The 14216-nt window shown below is 64.7% G+C and overlaps 2 protein-coding genes across 15 annotated transcripts; one reads left to right on the forward strand and one right to left on the reverse strand.

The window, feature by feature from the left end:
- Positions 1–27: 27 nt before the first annotated feature.
- On the forward strand, positions 28–5666 carry GPS1 (G protein pathway suppressor 1). Of its 12 annotated transcripts, none has more exons than XM_058428078.1 (14): positions 102–168; positions 579–663; positions 1478–1570; positions 2073–2254; positions 2704–3016; positions 3106–3183; positions 3369–3429; positions 3936–4021; positions 4197–4291; positions 4480–4585; positions 4665–4745; positions 4824–4961; positions 5035–5169; positions 5246–5666. In XM_058428078.1, the coding sequence occupies exons 3-14, from the start codon at positions 1493–1495 to the stop codon at positions 5318–5320; spliced, it is 1428 nt and encodes a 475-aa protein (XP_058284061.1). In that variant the 5' UTR covers positions 102–168; positions 579–663; positions 1478–1492; the 3' UTR covers positions 5321–5666. The 12 variants fall into 12 exon arrangements, with proteins under 12 accessions (XP_032032503.1, XP_032032507.1, XP_032032504.1 ...); XM_058428079.1 differs by having other exon boundaries at positions 3372–3429; XM_058428080.1 differs by having other exon boundaries at positions 2716–3016.
- A 411-nt stretch (positions 5667–6077) lies between these two features.
- DUS1L (dihydrouridine synthase 1 like) lies at positions 6078–14088 on the reverse strand. Of its 3 annotated transcripts, none has more exons than XM_032176619.2 (14): positions 13910–14088; positions 13083–13329; positions 12388–12496; positions 11730–11780; positions 11124–11236; positions 10084–10166; positions 9795–9898; positions 9411–9555; positions 9067–9163; positions 8903–8985; positions 8155–8300; positions 6970–7007; positions 6535–6602; positions 6078–6449 (listed from the first exon to the last, which is right to left on the reverse strand). In XM_032176619.2, the coding sequence occupies exons 2-14, from the start codon at positions 13317–13319 to the stop codon at positions 6431–6433; spliced, it is 1293 nt and encodes a 430-aa protein (XP_032032510.1). In that variant the 5' UTR covers positions 13320–13329; positions 13910–14088; the 3' UTR covers positions 6078–6430. The 3 variants fall into 3 exon arrangements, with proteins under 3 accessions (XP_032032510.1, XP_032032509.1, XP_058284065.1); XM_032176618.2 differs by having other exon boundaries at positions 6535–6610; XM_058428082.1 differs by lacking the exon at positions 6535–6602.
- Between the last annotated feature and the right edge of the window lie 128 nt (positions 14089–14216).

The following is a 14216-nucleotide window of genomic DNA, read 5'->3' on the forward strand; positions in this document are numbered from 1 at the left end:
GGAGAACCTGGCAGGAGCCTTGGGTGGGCGGCGGCCCCTTTAAGAACGCAGCGGCCCCGCCCCGCCCCGCGCCCCGGAAGCGACGACTCTGCTGCCCCGGAAGTGGACGGCACGCCGCGGCGGGGTGGGTGCAAGATGCCGCTGCCGGTTCAGGTGTTTAACTTGCAGGTAACGAGCCGAGGCCGCGCCAGGCCTCCGCGCCCCCGCGCCCCCTGCCACTGGGGCCGGGCTGAGGTTGAGCAGGGGCGTGGGGCCTGCGCCAGGAGTCGGCCGGGCACGCTCCGTGCCGGGCCTCCGCGGGCAGCGCGCGTCGGGGGCTGCAGGGCCGAGGGCGCGTCTCCGCCGTGGCTGCGCGCTGCGACCGGGGGCCGCCGGGCCGCGCCCGCCCCGCCTCCCCTCCCAGCAGCTCACGGGAGAGGTTCCCGGCCGCCTCGACGCTAACGCTCTTTCTCCCTTCAGCAGCCAGCCAGCTCTGTGTCAGGGTCGGGGGGTGCAGAAAGTCAGGACAGAATGAGGGATAGCTCGGCCCCCAGCTCGGCCTCCTCGTCAGTGACAGATCTGTACTGCACCCCTCACAGCAGTAGGTCAGACCTCGTCCTGCCCGGCACGGCCGGGGACTTCAGCCTGAGCGCCAGCCTGTCGGCCTGTACGCTGCTCTACGAGGTACCTTCCAGGACAGGGACCCCCGAGCGAGGGAGGGGGGAGCAGGGCCCCGGCCGCCCCTGCTGTGGCTGGGCCCCTGCTGCTCTGCTGGCCGAGGACAGGGACGCAGTGCCAAGCGCAGGAGGGGAGGGAGCCCCGGTGGGCCCGGGGCCTGCGGAGGGAGCCGAGCTCTTGGTGCTTTTCCAGAAGGAGCGCGGGAGGCCCACGGGTCCGGCGGGTGCCTGGCACGGCGGCTTTTCCAGCCTGCTTTGTTTTAAGCCGAGGTCCTGGCTCCTCTGTGTCTCCCAGCTGGGGGCCATGAGGCTCCCTGAGATGACTCTTTTCCCCTTCTGCCAACCCCGTGGCGTGACTCTCAGCCCAGTATTGCTGCTCCGCTGCTCAGGACAGATTCCGGGGGCTGGTCCTCCTGCCTCCTGGGGTTGAGGTGGCGTCCCGTTCTTCTCCGTGGCTTGGAGGAAACTACATCAGGACGGTGGCTGGGAACGTGTAGGGGCCCTCAGAGGCCCCTGTGTAGTTGGTTGTCCCCTGTCTGCTTTCTGGCTTTCAGAGATGAGCGGCTAGAATCAGGCCAGGGGTTTCTGCTTCTGCGCCTTAGAGTCTTTTGAGGAGATCTCCCCCTGATGTGGTGGCACAGGAGCCTGGGTGGGGGTGAGGGTGACTGGGAGGGCACACCTGGGGGACAGCAGCGGCGGGAGTGTGGTCCGATTGGCCTGGAAGATCTCCGGCAGAGCTGACCTCAGAGAACAGTGCGGGTCTCTCGCCCTCCTGGGGCAGTCCCCAGGACGAGGTGCCAGGTGCCTGGCCCATGTTGCAGGGGGCCGTGGAGCCCATGCAGATCGACGTGGACCCCCAGGAAGACCCACAGAATGCACCCGACGTCAACTACGTGGTGGAGAACCCCAGCCTGGTACGGAGCCCAGTGGGGGGGACCTTGGGTGTCTCAGTCCTGCTGAGGGGTCCAGGGCAGACTCCCCACTGCAGCCTGCACAGCAGGTAGAATGATCCTTCTCAGTGATCTCTGTCGTCTTTCTCTGACCCTGAAACCATCAGCATTTCTGATTGCACACTCACATGAGGCTTGTAGCCCAGCTTCAGACGCTGCTCATGGAGAAGCCAGGGCAGGTCCCCTCCCCGCTCAGCCTAGTGACCAGCAGTTGCTAGTGGGTGTCTATCCCCGAAAGCCCTCCAGTGCAGGGTCCCACTCCCGAGGCTCCTCCCCCAGGCCCACCCCAGCGGTCTCTGCAGCGCCTGGGACAGCAGTCAGTCTCGCACCCCCATGCCCAGTTCCTGTTATGGGCCTAGGGCGACATTCTGGCTGGGACAGTTGGGCCCCAACTCCTGACCCTCAGGGCCTGGGGCCAGGGTCCTGCCTCACATCCTGCCTGACCCTTGTCTGCGCCTGCTTCCAGGATCTGGAGCAGTATGCGGCCAGCTACAGCGGCCTGATGCGCATCGAACGGCTGCAGTTCATTGCTGATCACTGCCCCACGCTGCGGGTGGAGGCCCTGAAGATGGCGCTCTCCTTCGTGCAGAGAACCTTTAATGTGGACATGTACGAGGAGATCCACCGCAAGCTCTCAGAGGCCACCAGGTGAGGCCAGGGGCTTGGTGAGAGGAAGCAGAGGCCACCAAGGGAGCAGGTGCCTGGGACTGGGCCCCCTTCCTGTGCCCTGTAACTCCCACCCCTGTGCTGGGAAATCGGGTGGGTAGAGCTCTCGCTCTCGTTTGGCCAGCAGTGGAAGTGCCCTGTGTGTGTGTGGCTTCTCCTGTGCATGTGCACGCAGGGCTTTGATTCCAAGGGGAGCTGTTGGAGATTGTGGCTCAGGGGCCACCTCCCTGCTGGTTTCCCCACCTGGCTGTAGGCTCCTGGGGCAGCAGTTATCTCTGTGGCCCTGGTGCAGACTGGTCCCTGGAGGTGGGGTTTGAGGCCAGTGGGAGGTGCCCACCTGTGTGCCGGTTGGGCCTTTGAGGGCAGCCTGAGATTGGTGGCTTCCTCCCCTCCTCCCTGGCCCCCGTGACCGTCGCCATCCTGATGGCCAGGTCCTCTCTCAGGGAGCTGCAGAACGCACCCGACGCCATCCCTGAGAGCGGCGTGGAGCCCCCACCCCTGGACACGGCCTGGGTGGAGGCCACGCGGAAGAAGGCCCTGCTGAAGCTGGAGAAGCTGGACACAGACCTGAAGAACTACAAGGGCAACTCCATCAAGGAGAGCATCCGGCGCGGTCACGACGACCTGGGCGACCACTACCTGGACTGTGGGGACCTCAGCAATGCCCTCAAGTGCTACTCCCGGGCCCGGGACTACTGCACCAGCGCCAAACACGTCATCAACATGTGCCTCAATGTCATCAAGGTCAGCCTGCCTCGGCGGGCGGGGGTGGGCAGCGTGGCTAGGCCATTGGGGCGCCCAGGCTCACTTGGCCCTGCCCCCTCACCCACCAGGTCAGCGTCTACTTGCAGAATTGGTCTCATGTGCTCAGCTATGTCAGCAAGGCTGAGTCCACCCCAGAGATTGCCGAGGTACGGGCCATCTCCTCAGAGACCTTGCCCCAGGATTCCTGACCACTGCTGGCCCCTCCTATCCTCCCCCACCTCATTCTCCCCCAAATCTGAATCTGCCTTCACCCCCTCTCGGTCTGGGGGCTGGGCATCGAGCTCTAGGAAATGTGGGGCGTGGGCCTCACGCATGTGGCTTCCTCCTACAGCAGCGAGGAGAGCGTGACAGCCAGACCCAGGCCATCCTCACCAAGCTCAAGTGTGCTGCAGGTGAGGGCCTGGGTCACGCCCAGCTGGCCCCACCTTCCCACGTTGCTGAGTCCTCCCAGCCCAGGGCAGTAGGCTGGTCCCCGCCTCAGCCAGGGAAACCTTCCCTGGCAGGGCGCAGGATGTTGTGGGCACATGTGCAGGTGTAGGTGGTGCCCAAAGTCTGCCCCGGGGAAGCCAGTGGGTGACGTGTGGTCAGGATCTGGCTGCTGTGATTGTGGGCCTGAGGCAGGTCTGCCGGCCCGAGCTGCTCTGAACTGGGGTGTCCTTTGCAGTCGTGCTGGCACCTAAGGCTTTCCTGCACGCCTGGCTTCAGGGAGCCTGCTCGGCATTGGTGGGGCTGTTCCCACCCACGACTAGAATATCTGTCCCCAGCGCTGAGGAACAGCTCCCGGGGCAGGAGAGGCCAGCGAGCCGGCTGGTGGTCGCGTTCTCCCTGGTCTCCAGGCGTTAGTGGCTTCCCCAGGCTCTGGGGTCTCACCCCCTCTCCCCCCGGCTCCTTCCACTAGGCTTGGCAGAGCTGGCCGCCAGGAAGTACAAGCAGGCTGCCAAGTGCCTCCTGCTGGCTTCCTTTGATCACTGTGACTTCCCTGAGGTGAGGAGCCCTCTGGGGACTTGGGAGGCAGAGCATGGGCTCATGGGTCGGGCTGCTTCTGTAGGAGGGTGAGGTCTCTCACAAATGGGGTCTTAGGCATTCTTCGAGCGGGTGATGGGCAGGCAGGGGTGGCCTGGCCCTTCACTGCCTGTGACGCCAGGTCTCTGCTTCTCAGCTGCTGTCCCCCAGCAACGTGGCCATCTACGGCGGCCTGTGCGCCTTGGCTACCTTTGACCGGCAGGAGCTGCAGCGCAATGTCATCTCCAGCAGGTAGGTGCCCTGGTCCTGTAGCCCTGAAGGCAGTCCCCATCCCTCCGCGTCTGCTGCTTTGGCCTTGCGTGTCCTGGCCCCCTGGCCCCACCATTTTCTCAGGTGTTTGTCTGAGGACTGGTGTCCTACTAGCCACTTGGAGGGAGGGGCAGGCAGAGGACAGAGCTCTGAGGGGTCTGCCTCACCAGCTCCTTCAAGTTGTTCTTGGAGCTGGAGCCACAGGTCCGAGACATCATTTTCAAATTCTACGAGTCCAAGTACGCCTCATGTCTCAAGATGCTGGACGAGATGAAGGTGGGGCCCCGCCTGGGGTGGGGGTGAGGTGGGGCCCTGCCTGGCCTCTTGTCCTGGTCCTGACCAGCCCCTTCCCCAGGACAACCTGCTCCTGGACATGTATCTGGCCCCCCATGTCAGGACCCTATACACCCAGATTCGCAACCGTGCCCTCATCCAGGTAAGCGTGGGGGTCAGGCTGGCGCACCGCGAGCGGGCATACGGGGGGCTGTGGAGCTGACTTCCCTCTGCCCTGCAGTATTTCAGCCCCTACGTGTCAGCCGACATGCATAGGATGGCGGCAGCCTTCAACACCACGGTGGCTGCCCTGGAGGATGAGCTGACGCAGCTAATACTGGAGGGGCTGATCAGTGCCCGTGTGGACTCACACAGCAAGGTAGCTGTGGGCTATGGGGCGGTGGGGGCAGCTGGGGGTGAGCCTGGGCCCCGCTGAGCCTGTGCCTGCACAGATCCTGTACGCCCGGGACGTGGATCAGCGCAGCACTACCTTTGAGAAGTCTCTGTTGATGGGCAAGGAGTTCCAGCGCCGCGCCAAGGCCATGATGCTGCGGGCAGCTGTGCTGCGCAACCAGATCCATGTCAAGGTGGGCTGGCGTCAGAGTGGGCAGGTGCACAGCGTGTGGGGCCTGGCGGCTGAGCTGCTCCTTGTCTCCCCTGCAGTCCCCGCCCAGAGAAGGGAGCCAGGGGGAGCTGACTCCAGCCAACAGCCAGTCCCGGATGAGCACTAACATGTGATGGGTGGACCTTGGCCTCCAGGACATCTGCACCCGCTCCCCACCTCCACGGACCTCCTGACCTCCAGGCGGCTCAGTGCTGCCTGCGGCCCAGCTAAGGGGCCTGGCCACCGGGTGCCACCCAGCCTGCGTGCCCTTGCTGGGGCTGAGGTGGCAGGCGGCTGCTAGTTGTGGCCCTTCCTGCAAGGAGAGGCCTGCAGGGGGCTCAACCCTGTGGGTTTCTGTCCCCAGGGAGCAGACTGTGCAGCACCCAGGCCCAGCGGCACCATTTCCCAGACCCCTCCTGTTCCCGCCTCAGTCAGGTGCAGACAAGTGGGTGGTGTCCATTAAAGAGCAGACTCAGCGTTGCTCTTGGCTGTTCTTTCCTGCTGTGCAGGCTCTGGTCACCCCTGGGTGGCCTTGGGCTCCTGAGGGCTGTCTCCCTGGGGCTGGGCTTGGAGGCAGGGCCTGGTGAGAGAAATGAGCAGCCTGGCCCTCGGACTCAACAGCCCCCAGCAGCAGCCACTGTGGCCTCGCAGGCGGTGCTTCCAAGGCTGTGAGGCATCAGGAAGCTCCCGGAGGCTCTGGCCACTTGCCTATGGAAGCACTTAGGGGAGGTGGGGAGGGGACCTAAGCCCCCACTTTCGTCTCCCCAGATGCTGCCTTCATTTAGACATAGCTTGTCGTTCAGAAGCCCCCACTGGCCCCAACTGCACCTGCCCCGGCGCGTGCCTTCCTGGGTCTGAGGGGGTGGTGGTCACAGGCCATGGGCTCTCGCATCTTTGAAATGATTTATTGTTCACTTTTGCACACGCGTGCTGAGGACAGGGCAGGTCCAGCCTGGGGCCTGCTCCCACTGCAGCATTTCCAGGCCCCCAGAGTGGGCCGAAGGGGGACATGGGCGTGTCTTTCCACATGAAGTAGCAGGAGATTCCCTGAGTAAAAGGCATTTCCTTAAGTAGGACGTGTCCAGGCTCCAGCAGCAGTCCTGGGGGTGGGCGTTCTGGGCCTTCAGGCCAGGGCACTGCTCATGACTTCAGAGAAGCCACCTGGTGTTCCGGGCGCTGCCGGCTGAGGCTCCTGCAACTCAGGCTGGACCTCTTTCCAGGCCAGAGACTTCTCCAATTTGGTTTTAAAAAGCAATCCGTGACCTGGCAGAGCGAGTGAGAGGAGTCGGGGGTCAGGAGGCGGAGGGGTCTGTTTGCCTGCTGCGGGGCAGGTGGCAGGCGCCCTCACCTGGGCAGTCTGCAGTCTCTTTGGAGGCTCGCTTCTTGCAGCAGCCGCGGCACAGGCTGAACACACATCTGTTGCCCTGGGCACAGAAAAGCTCGGGAGCCTGTGGCCAGCACCACTCCCGGAGCCAGGCCGGCCAGCAGGGGAGCAGCCCCACTGGGGAAGCCTCTGCCAGATGCCCACGGCCTGGATGCAGCCCTGGGAACTGTTCCCAAGCCAGGTGCCTCTCCCTCACCCCAGCCCACCCACTCATTCCCATTCTAGGCCTGGGCAGGGGCTTGGCTGGAAGCAAGGGGCCGTCCTGAGGCATCCATGCCACCTTGGGCCACGTTGCAAACCCAGCTGGGTGGGCACCAGACCTGCTACCCCAAGCAGTGCGGAGACCACCCTGCCCACCCCCAGAGCTGAGGCCTTGGCACACAGCCGGGACCCACTCACCTTTGGGTTTCCACACTGGTCACACTTGGCATATTTTGCTAGGAAAAGAACAAAAGGGTGCTGGTGAGTGAGGGCCGGGGTAGCCTGGCTGTGGGGGCTGCCCCGTCCACCTGCACGGAGCCTGCTGATGGCGTCCATGCCAGCTGTGGCCAGCCAGGCCAGGAGGCTCGGGGAGGGCAGAGGATGCAGGCCAGCCACGTCTGCTTTTCCTTCCGTGAGCGATGGGTGAGGGGATGCAGGGAGCACCATCCTGCAGGAAACGGATAGGAAGCAGGTGGGCTGGGGGCCCCAGCAGGACGAGCAGCCTTATCTGTCCCACTCCCAGGCAGGGACAAGGGGAGCGGTTTTCCTGCCCACAGAGTCCAAGGGGGGGTTCCATGACCTTCAGTTCCAGGTCTCCCAAGCAAAAGGGCCAAGAAGGGTCAAATCAAGAATTCAGCCTGAAGCCCCACTTCCTGCCTCTCCCAGCTGCCTCACGCAGTGGCCTGGTGGGGGCAGTGTGGCAGGAAGGGACTGCTGGCACCAGGCTGATGTGGCAGCTGCTCTTGGACTGGCTAGCGCCCTGGGGGTTACATGGGAAGGTTTCAGGGTTATCGCTGGTCTCCCCTGCAGCTTATGAAGCTGTCAGAGATCTCCTGGGAGGCTGCCACCTGTTGAGGGGCCAGATGGGCTGGCCCAGGATATGGCGGCCACCAGGGGTCTCAGGGGAGACAGCACTGGGCTGAGGCCTTGCCGCCGGTGGCTAAGAGGAGAGGAGTGAGCAGCCTCATCCTATGCCTTTGGCCCAGCAACAAGACCCCTGCACACACTCCCGGGGACCCCAGCCTCCGCTGCTCAGGCGTCCTGTGTGAGGCTAGGCAGGGACAGCTGCAGGGACCCGAGGCCCTGAGCTGTAGACGAGCCCCTCAGTGGCCACCTGGGTGGCACCTGGCTGAAGGGCTTGTCCCACAGCCTCATCTGACTCACTAAGCCCATGTCCCACATGCACGGGCTGCGGCCTGCACAGGGTCCCCGTGCTCAGACCCCAAGTCTGGCTGACCACTCCGCCAAGCCCTCCAGGCATCTGCTTCCAGCTCTGGGCCTTGAGCCTTGTTGACCACGAGTCTGGGTTCCTGTTACTGGCAACAGGGAGGATGGGGGTGATGAAGAGGCGCTCTCGGGCCCATCAACGGAAGCAGCACTTACGCTTCAGAGAGGGGTCGAAGGTCTTGTGGGGGTTCCTCAGCTGCTTCTTTTGTTTGTTCTTGGACAGGACCTCCGTGCCACACTCCTCCTCCTCCAGGGCCCGCTTGCTGCGAGCACCCGCCTTCTCCTTGCTCCCCTCCCTGGGCCTGAGGGGAGGGCAGCGGGCAGAGCCCAAGGACACCATGAGAGGGGGGGCCCAGCAGCCACATCCACACGGGTCTGAGTCCGGGTGAGGCCCCAGGTTAAGGAGGGGCCAGGCGGCCGTGAGGAGCATGGGCTGTGGGGAGCATGGGCAGCCTCAGGAGTGGCCACTAGGGAGTCTGGGGCCTCTGAGATGGAGTCCGCAGCTTGGGCAGCCCCAAGCTCTGAGCCACCAGCTCCAGGCAGGGCTGTGGCCACAGATGGCCTCACCTCTTGAGGAAGCTGGGGTCAACCTCTTGACCCACGGGCAAATCCACCAGGATCAGAGGAGCTCAGAGAAGTATCTTATGGAAGAAAAGATTTAAAATCCGAGCGTCCACTGAGGGAGGACACAGCTGAGCCACCAGCACCGTCCACCAAGGACACTGAGGGGCACGTGGAAGGTGTGTGTGCTGCTCGGAGCCAAGGCCTCCCTCCTCCTTTCCCTCGGGCAGGAGCTGACTGACCGTAATGGCTGAGGACAAGCAGGGCAGGCGCAGCACTGTGGGCACAGGGTGGAGCCCACACCTTGGTGCACATGCCCGCCCAGGGCTGGCTGGGCTCTCACCCTGGCCGGATGTAGGGCTGGCAGATCCAGTGGAAGGGCAAGTCGCCGGTGGGCTTCGCTCCCTCCTGCCTGGAGATCTCCTCCTGCAAAAGCCCAAGGCCCTGGTCATGGCCCCAGCCCCTCACCCCCTGTAAGGCCGGGCTCCCACCAGCCCCAGCGCCTGCCTGACACCGCAGCTTCAGCTCCTGGCTCACGGCAGCGATGCCCTCCAGGGTCTTCACCTTGGCCAGCTCCTCTCGCAGCTCCTGGTGCACCTGCAGCCTGAGACAGAGGCCCTGTCACGCAGGCTGGGCTCCTGGCTCCACCATCAGGCCCCAGGCTGAGCACTGGGCACACAGGGACCTGTGTCTCTTCCTGCCCAACTCCACGCCTAAGTCACCCCAGCCCCTCAAGACCTGACTTAGCAGCAAGTTGTTTTGACAAAACCTGCAAAATGCCCCAGGTGGGCTCTGACGGTATCTGCCTGGGCAGCCCTCCAACGTGGCTTCTGCCTTAGGGGGCAACTCACGTGTGGTGCCACAGCTTGAAGAGGTGGGCCCGGACGTAGGACAGCGGGCAGGGGTGCTCCCGCACGATGTCCAGATACTCCTCGGCCAGCTCCCACACGGCAGGGCTCCGGCCCTCGAACAGGGCGGGGTTGTGTAGGTTGCCCTCTGTGGGAGGAGGAGCGTGGAAGGACACCTCGTGGATTGCTCCAGGTGGACGGCACAGGAAAGCCTGGGACACTCAGGACACCCTTCTGTGCCACCTCACAAGGGACAGACTGGGATTGATGAACACCGTCTGCGAACAGCACCGTGGGGAGGGCAGTAGGCAGTGGGAGGCACCGACCTGGGTGGTGGTATCAGGCCGTGTGCATGGGGCCCCGGCTGCTGTCCCAGGCCCTGCCTACCTGCGCTCATGACGCCCTGTACACCCGTGTCCTGGAGGCAGCGCTCCACGTCCTGCAGGCACTGGATGTTCCCGTTAGCAAACACAGGGATGGCCACAGCCTTCCTGTTGGCAGAGAAACGCCTCTTTCCACCCTCCTGGGACAGCACCCAGGTGATGCTGCCCCAGCCGCGGCCCCCTCGGTGGTCACGGGCGTCAGGTGTGCCGAGCACCCTGAGGTGTGGAGCTGGGACCCCCAGCAAAGCCCCAAGGACTGAGGGCTGTGTCACCCACCGCCCACGTCCACTCACCGCACGGCCTTGATGTGCTCCCAGGATGCCGCACCCGACAGGGGCCCCTTCTGCTCCTTGGTGCGTCCATGCACCGTCAGCAACTAGGACAGACCAGTGGTCGCTTGACCCCTCCAAGCCCCCTCCGCCCCTCAGAGCCCCCTCCGCCCCTCCACGCCCCCTCCGCCCCCACTCCACCCCTGAGCCCTCTCTGTGCCCCCTCCGCCCCTCAGAGCCCCCTGTGCCCATCCACACCCCCTCCACCCCCACTCCACCCTTCCGAGCCCCCTCCGCCCCTCCAAGCCCTGTGCCCCATGCCCGACTCCAGGGACCTTTCCCTCACCATCTCAGCTCCTGACGCAGGGCTGAGGAATGGCCGTCTGGGGCCTACCCCAAGGCCTCTGCACTCTGTGGGAACCTCAGGCTGCATGTGCTGCCCAGGCCCACACAAGAGCCAGGCCGGGAAGTGGCAGCGTCCCCACTGCCCAAGGCCAAAGGTGTGGGAGGGACTGGCTCCAGGTTGACTCCAGGCTAGTGTGGGGGAAAGTGGGGCCTGGGCCCAGCAGCCCCTGTGCAAACTCATCCCCAGGTCACCAAGGTTGCTGTCCGCCTTCAGAAGGTGATTGTCTTGAGGGGCACCCCTGGAGATGCAGCCCATCCAGGCCTGCGCCAGGCCAGGCTCAGTGTGCAGGGGACACAGACAGGGGAGCAGCTCTGCCGACAGCCTGGTGGCCCCTTTCTGACCCTCTAGGGAGACTAGATGCTGAGTATCCCCAAAGGAGGCCCTGCCGGCCTCTGTGACACTAGGAACATGTCAGAGACGCCGACATTACTCTCTCCACAGGGACAAAACCCTGGAGCCAGGAAAGCAGTTTCTGTTGTAGAGGCCTGGGCTTGGGGTGGTGGCACTCAGAGCCCAGTGGGGACAGGCCAGTCAGGAGGGCCACTGCCCCCATGAGGCCAATGGTTCACGGTGTCTGGACACAGGAAGAGCCTCAGCTGTGTCCTCTGCGCAAAAGCCCAGCTGAGGCCCATGACACCCCCGCAAGCCCAGAGCTCACCTGGCAGCCAGCCTTCTCCAGCATCTGGGCGTACCTCACGGTCTTGTCAATCTCTGGGAAGACACGGATTTTGCACGTGACAGGAACAGAGAGTTTCTCGTGGGCCAGCAAAACTGGGGAGAAGAGAGGCAGCTTCTGAGGGTGCCATGGTGTTCCCACTTTAGCGGCCAAACCCCAGAGCCCAGGACCCTGCAGACAGCGGAGTCCAGGCAGCTTTGCCGGGAGGCTGGGAGGCAGCCCGGACCACCATCCGGGTGTCTCCCTCAGGGAGCTGGGCAGGCTCCCTCCGCCATTCCCCGGCCCTCCCAAGTTCAAACAAGCAGGGCCAAGGCCGGCTCTGTCTCCCAGGACATCTGGGGCTGGGCCCAAGCAAGGACTCTGCCCTGGCACAAACTGTCTGGTTTTAAGGGGTGGGTGGCGCAGGACAGGCAACTTCACAGCCACCTCCTTCCAGCAGAGAGGCTGCTGTGGGCAGGAAGCCCCAGGGTGATGCTGAGAACTCCTGCCAACGCCTGTCCTCTCCTGAGCCCCAACCAAGTGGACAGTGCCCATGTGTCCCTCTTGAGGGTCTCTGGGGGTCCTTCACCGCCCACCCAGCCAACTCACTCATTCTTTGGAGCAGGTCCCACTCGTCCTGCAGGAAGGCGCCATAGTGACCTGCAAAGAGCAAGCATGGCCTGGCTGGCACTTGTGTTAAGGCTGGTGGGGCCGAGGCCTTGTACCCCCTCTGCACCCTCTCCTGCATCCATGCAGGCCAGGAGCTGCCCTGCCAGGCGGGACACAGGTCCCCAGAACCAGCAGTGTCTCCAGTTGGGGCAGTGGGACAGTCAGAGCGGTGGTTTGTGGGCATCAGACTCAGGGGCTCTATTTGCCCAGCTGCCTGAGCTCAGAAGGTGCTGAATGGAACCCCCACCCCGCACGGTCTGGAACTAAGTAACGCCTCCTCAGGGGCCCGGTAAGGTAGCAGGCTCAGCCCCACACACAGCAGTGCAAGGGGGTGATGGGGACCCCGTATCAGCAATCATGTTTACGCAGAGGGAGCTCCCTGAAGGAAGAGAGAGCCAGTAGGGCTCGGCCCCCAGCCCCCAAGGCCTGAGGACAGCCTCCCTCCAGAGGCAGAGCACAGAGGACGACTGGCTCCAGCCCGAGCTACTGTCATGACAGAGGCAGGGCCTGCCGCCCTCCAAGCTCACCACACCTGGGGCTGCACTGAGCTGGCTCTGGCCCCTGCCCCGGGTGCCCCCATGCTCCACATGGAGCTCACCTCTCTTGGCTATCATCTGTGGGCAGCCCAAGTTCAGGTCAATGGCATCACAGTAATCCTGAGCCAGGAGAGCCGCCTGAACAAACACCTCCGGGTCATTAGCACAGAACTGGAGAAGATGCGGGAGTCAGCCATGGGCCCAGCCAGGCGCTAGTCCCTTGCTGCCCAGCCCTACGAGAGGTCCCGTGTGACCCCATGAGGGTATGGGCCCAGGTTCGCTGCAGGAGGGTGCTCTGTCCTGCAGAGGCTTACGATATGACAAAGCCGGGAGGAGTCCCCAAACCACCCGGATTTACAGATTTTCTTTGAACTGTGGCAGAAGCCACAATCACTGACTTCTGAAGAGGAGAGCCATCTCTACTGGTTCTGAAGAGGGAGTGTGAGTGTGAGAGGCAGCAATCCAGAGGCCCCAGCAGGGCTGCGAACCTCACAGCACCCAGGCTGCCTGAGCCAGCTCCTAGAGAATGGGGTTGGATTCTGGGAGGTGCACCTGGCAGCCCTGGCTCCACAGGAATCACTGCTGTGGCTATGTGGACTCTACATGCCTGGTGCCACCTTCTCCCTCTTCTCCTGGAATTGAGCTGTCTCTGGAAAGGCTGAAAGTGATGTCCCGCCACAGAGGGAAGGGTTTTTCTCCAGGCATTCCAGGGCCTGGGGACCCAACCGCGGCCGCAGCCACAGCCCCTCCTGCGCACCTGCACGATGAGGGGCCGGTCCTCGGGGCACACCTCGCAGTACAGGTTCTCCTTCCGGTAGTTGGCGTCGCGGACAAAGACCTGGGCATGCAGCATGGGCGTGTAGCAGAGCTGTGCCCCGTGGCGCCGGCTCAGCAACCTCCAGGCCAGCTCGCTCTGGTCCACCATGGGGGCCACCACGTGGCGGGCCCCTCGCAGAGTGCGGCTCCAGAACTCGAAGCCCTGCAGCTTTGGCATCGTCTCCAGGCTGGGGGAAAGGCGCAGACCCGGGGTTCAGCCAGGCCCAACGAGGGGCTTAAGACTCAACTCAGAGGCAGCGGTCGCTCTTCTAAGGCCACTCCAGTACCACCGCTGGGTCACGCGCGGGGGCACTAAAGGCGGGGGTCGGTGCAGGCTGGAGAAAGGCCACTCCAGTGCCGCCACCTCCTAGTGGACCTCGGGGGAGCCGCTGGACCCCTGGGACTTGACCCTCCCTGGGGAGCGGCACTCGATGTCGGCCTGGTAGGACTGGCGTCAAGGGGAAAGAAACCGTGACACAAGCGTCCCCGCGGGCCTGGCCCTGAGCAGGCCGCCCTGCGGTGAAGTTAGGACCCCAGCAGGGCCACGCCGCGGCCGGACCCTGCGAGGACCCCCGGCCCCTTCCCGGGAGAATCGGCTCCGCGCCGGGCCAGGGGGAAGGGCAGAGCTTCCTTCTCCGCATCCGGCCAGGCGGCCCGGCTGGCCCGAAACGCCACAGCGGCGCCCCTCGCGAGACTCGGCCGGAGCCATGCGGCGGGCAGCGTTTGCGATGTGAAGTGACAGGAGCCCACACGCCTCCGCCTCCTTACCGCGCGAGGGCCCCGCCGTGTCCGCCGCGCGCCTTTGGCTCCGAGGGCGCCGGGTGCCGGTGTCCCGGGCCCGCCCCGCTCCGGTCTCGACGCCGCCCGGGGCCCCAGCCGCTCCCGGGCCGCCGCGAACGCCCGCACCGCGCCGGGGCCGCAGCCGGGCCGCAGCCGGGCCCAGGGCTCCGCGCCGCCACCGGAAGGTGCCCCGTCCTGCGCGGTCCGGGCGGCCCACGGTGCGGCGGGCGGCCCACGGTGCGGCGGGAAACGCGTCCCCCGGAAACTGCGCCCGTCTCCGAGGGGACCGGCGACG

The sequence above is a fragment of the Hylobates moloch genome, unplaced genomic scaffold (genome assembly GCF_009828535.3).
Source record: "Hylobates moloch isolate HMO894 unplaced genomic scaffold, HMol_V3 SCAFFOLD_15, whole genome shotgun sequence".
NCBI classification, from domain to species: domain Eukaryota; kingdom Metazoa; phylum Chordata; class Mammalia; order Primates; family Hylobatidae; genus Hylobates; species Hylobates moloch.

Excerpts from the sequence above, each read along its gene's own strand:
- GPS1 (XM_032176606.2), top strand. The coding sequence starts at position 511 with ATGAGGGATAGCTCGGCCCCCAGCTCGGCCTCCTCGTCAGTGACAGAT. Across the intron at positions 664-1,477 it reads CCTGTACGCTGCTCTACGAG|GGGGCCGTGGAGCCCATGCA; the intron begins GTACCTTCCAGG and ends CCCATGTTGCAG. Across the intron at positions 4,586-4,664 it reads AGATGCTGGACGAGATGAAG|GACAACCTGCTCCTGGACAT; the intron begins GTGGGGCCCCGC and ends CCCCTTCCCCAG.
- DUS1L (XM_032176618.2), bottom strand. The coding sequence starts at position 13,319 with ATGCCAAAGCTGCAGGGCTTCGAGTTCTGGAGCCGCACTCTGCGAGGG. Across the intron at positions 8,986-9,066 it reads AGCTGAAGCTGCGGTGTCAG|GAGGAGATCTCCAGGCAGGA; the intron begins GCAGGCGCTGGG and ends GGGCTTTTGCAG. Across the intron at positions 8,301-8,902 it reads CAGCCCTACATCCGGCCAGG|GCCCAGGGAGGGGAGCAAGG; the intron begins GTGAGAGCCCAG and ends CCCTCCCCTCAG.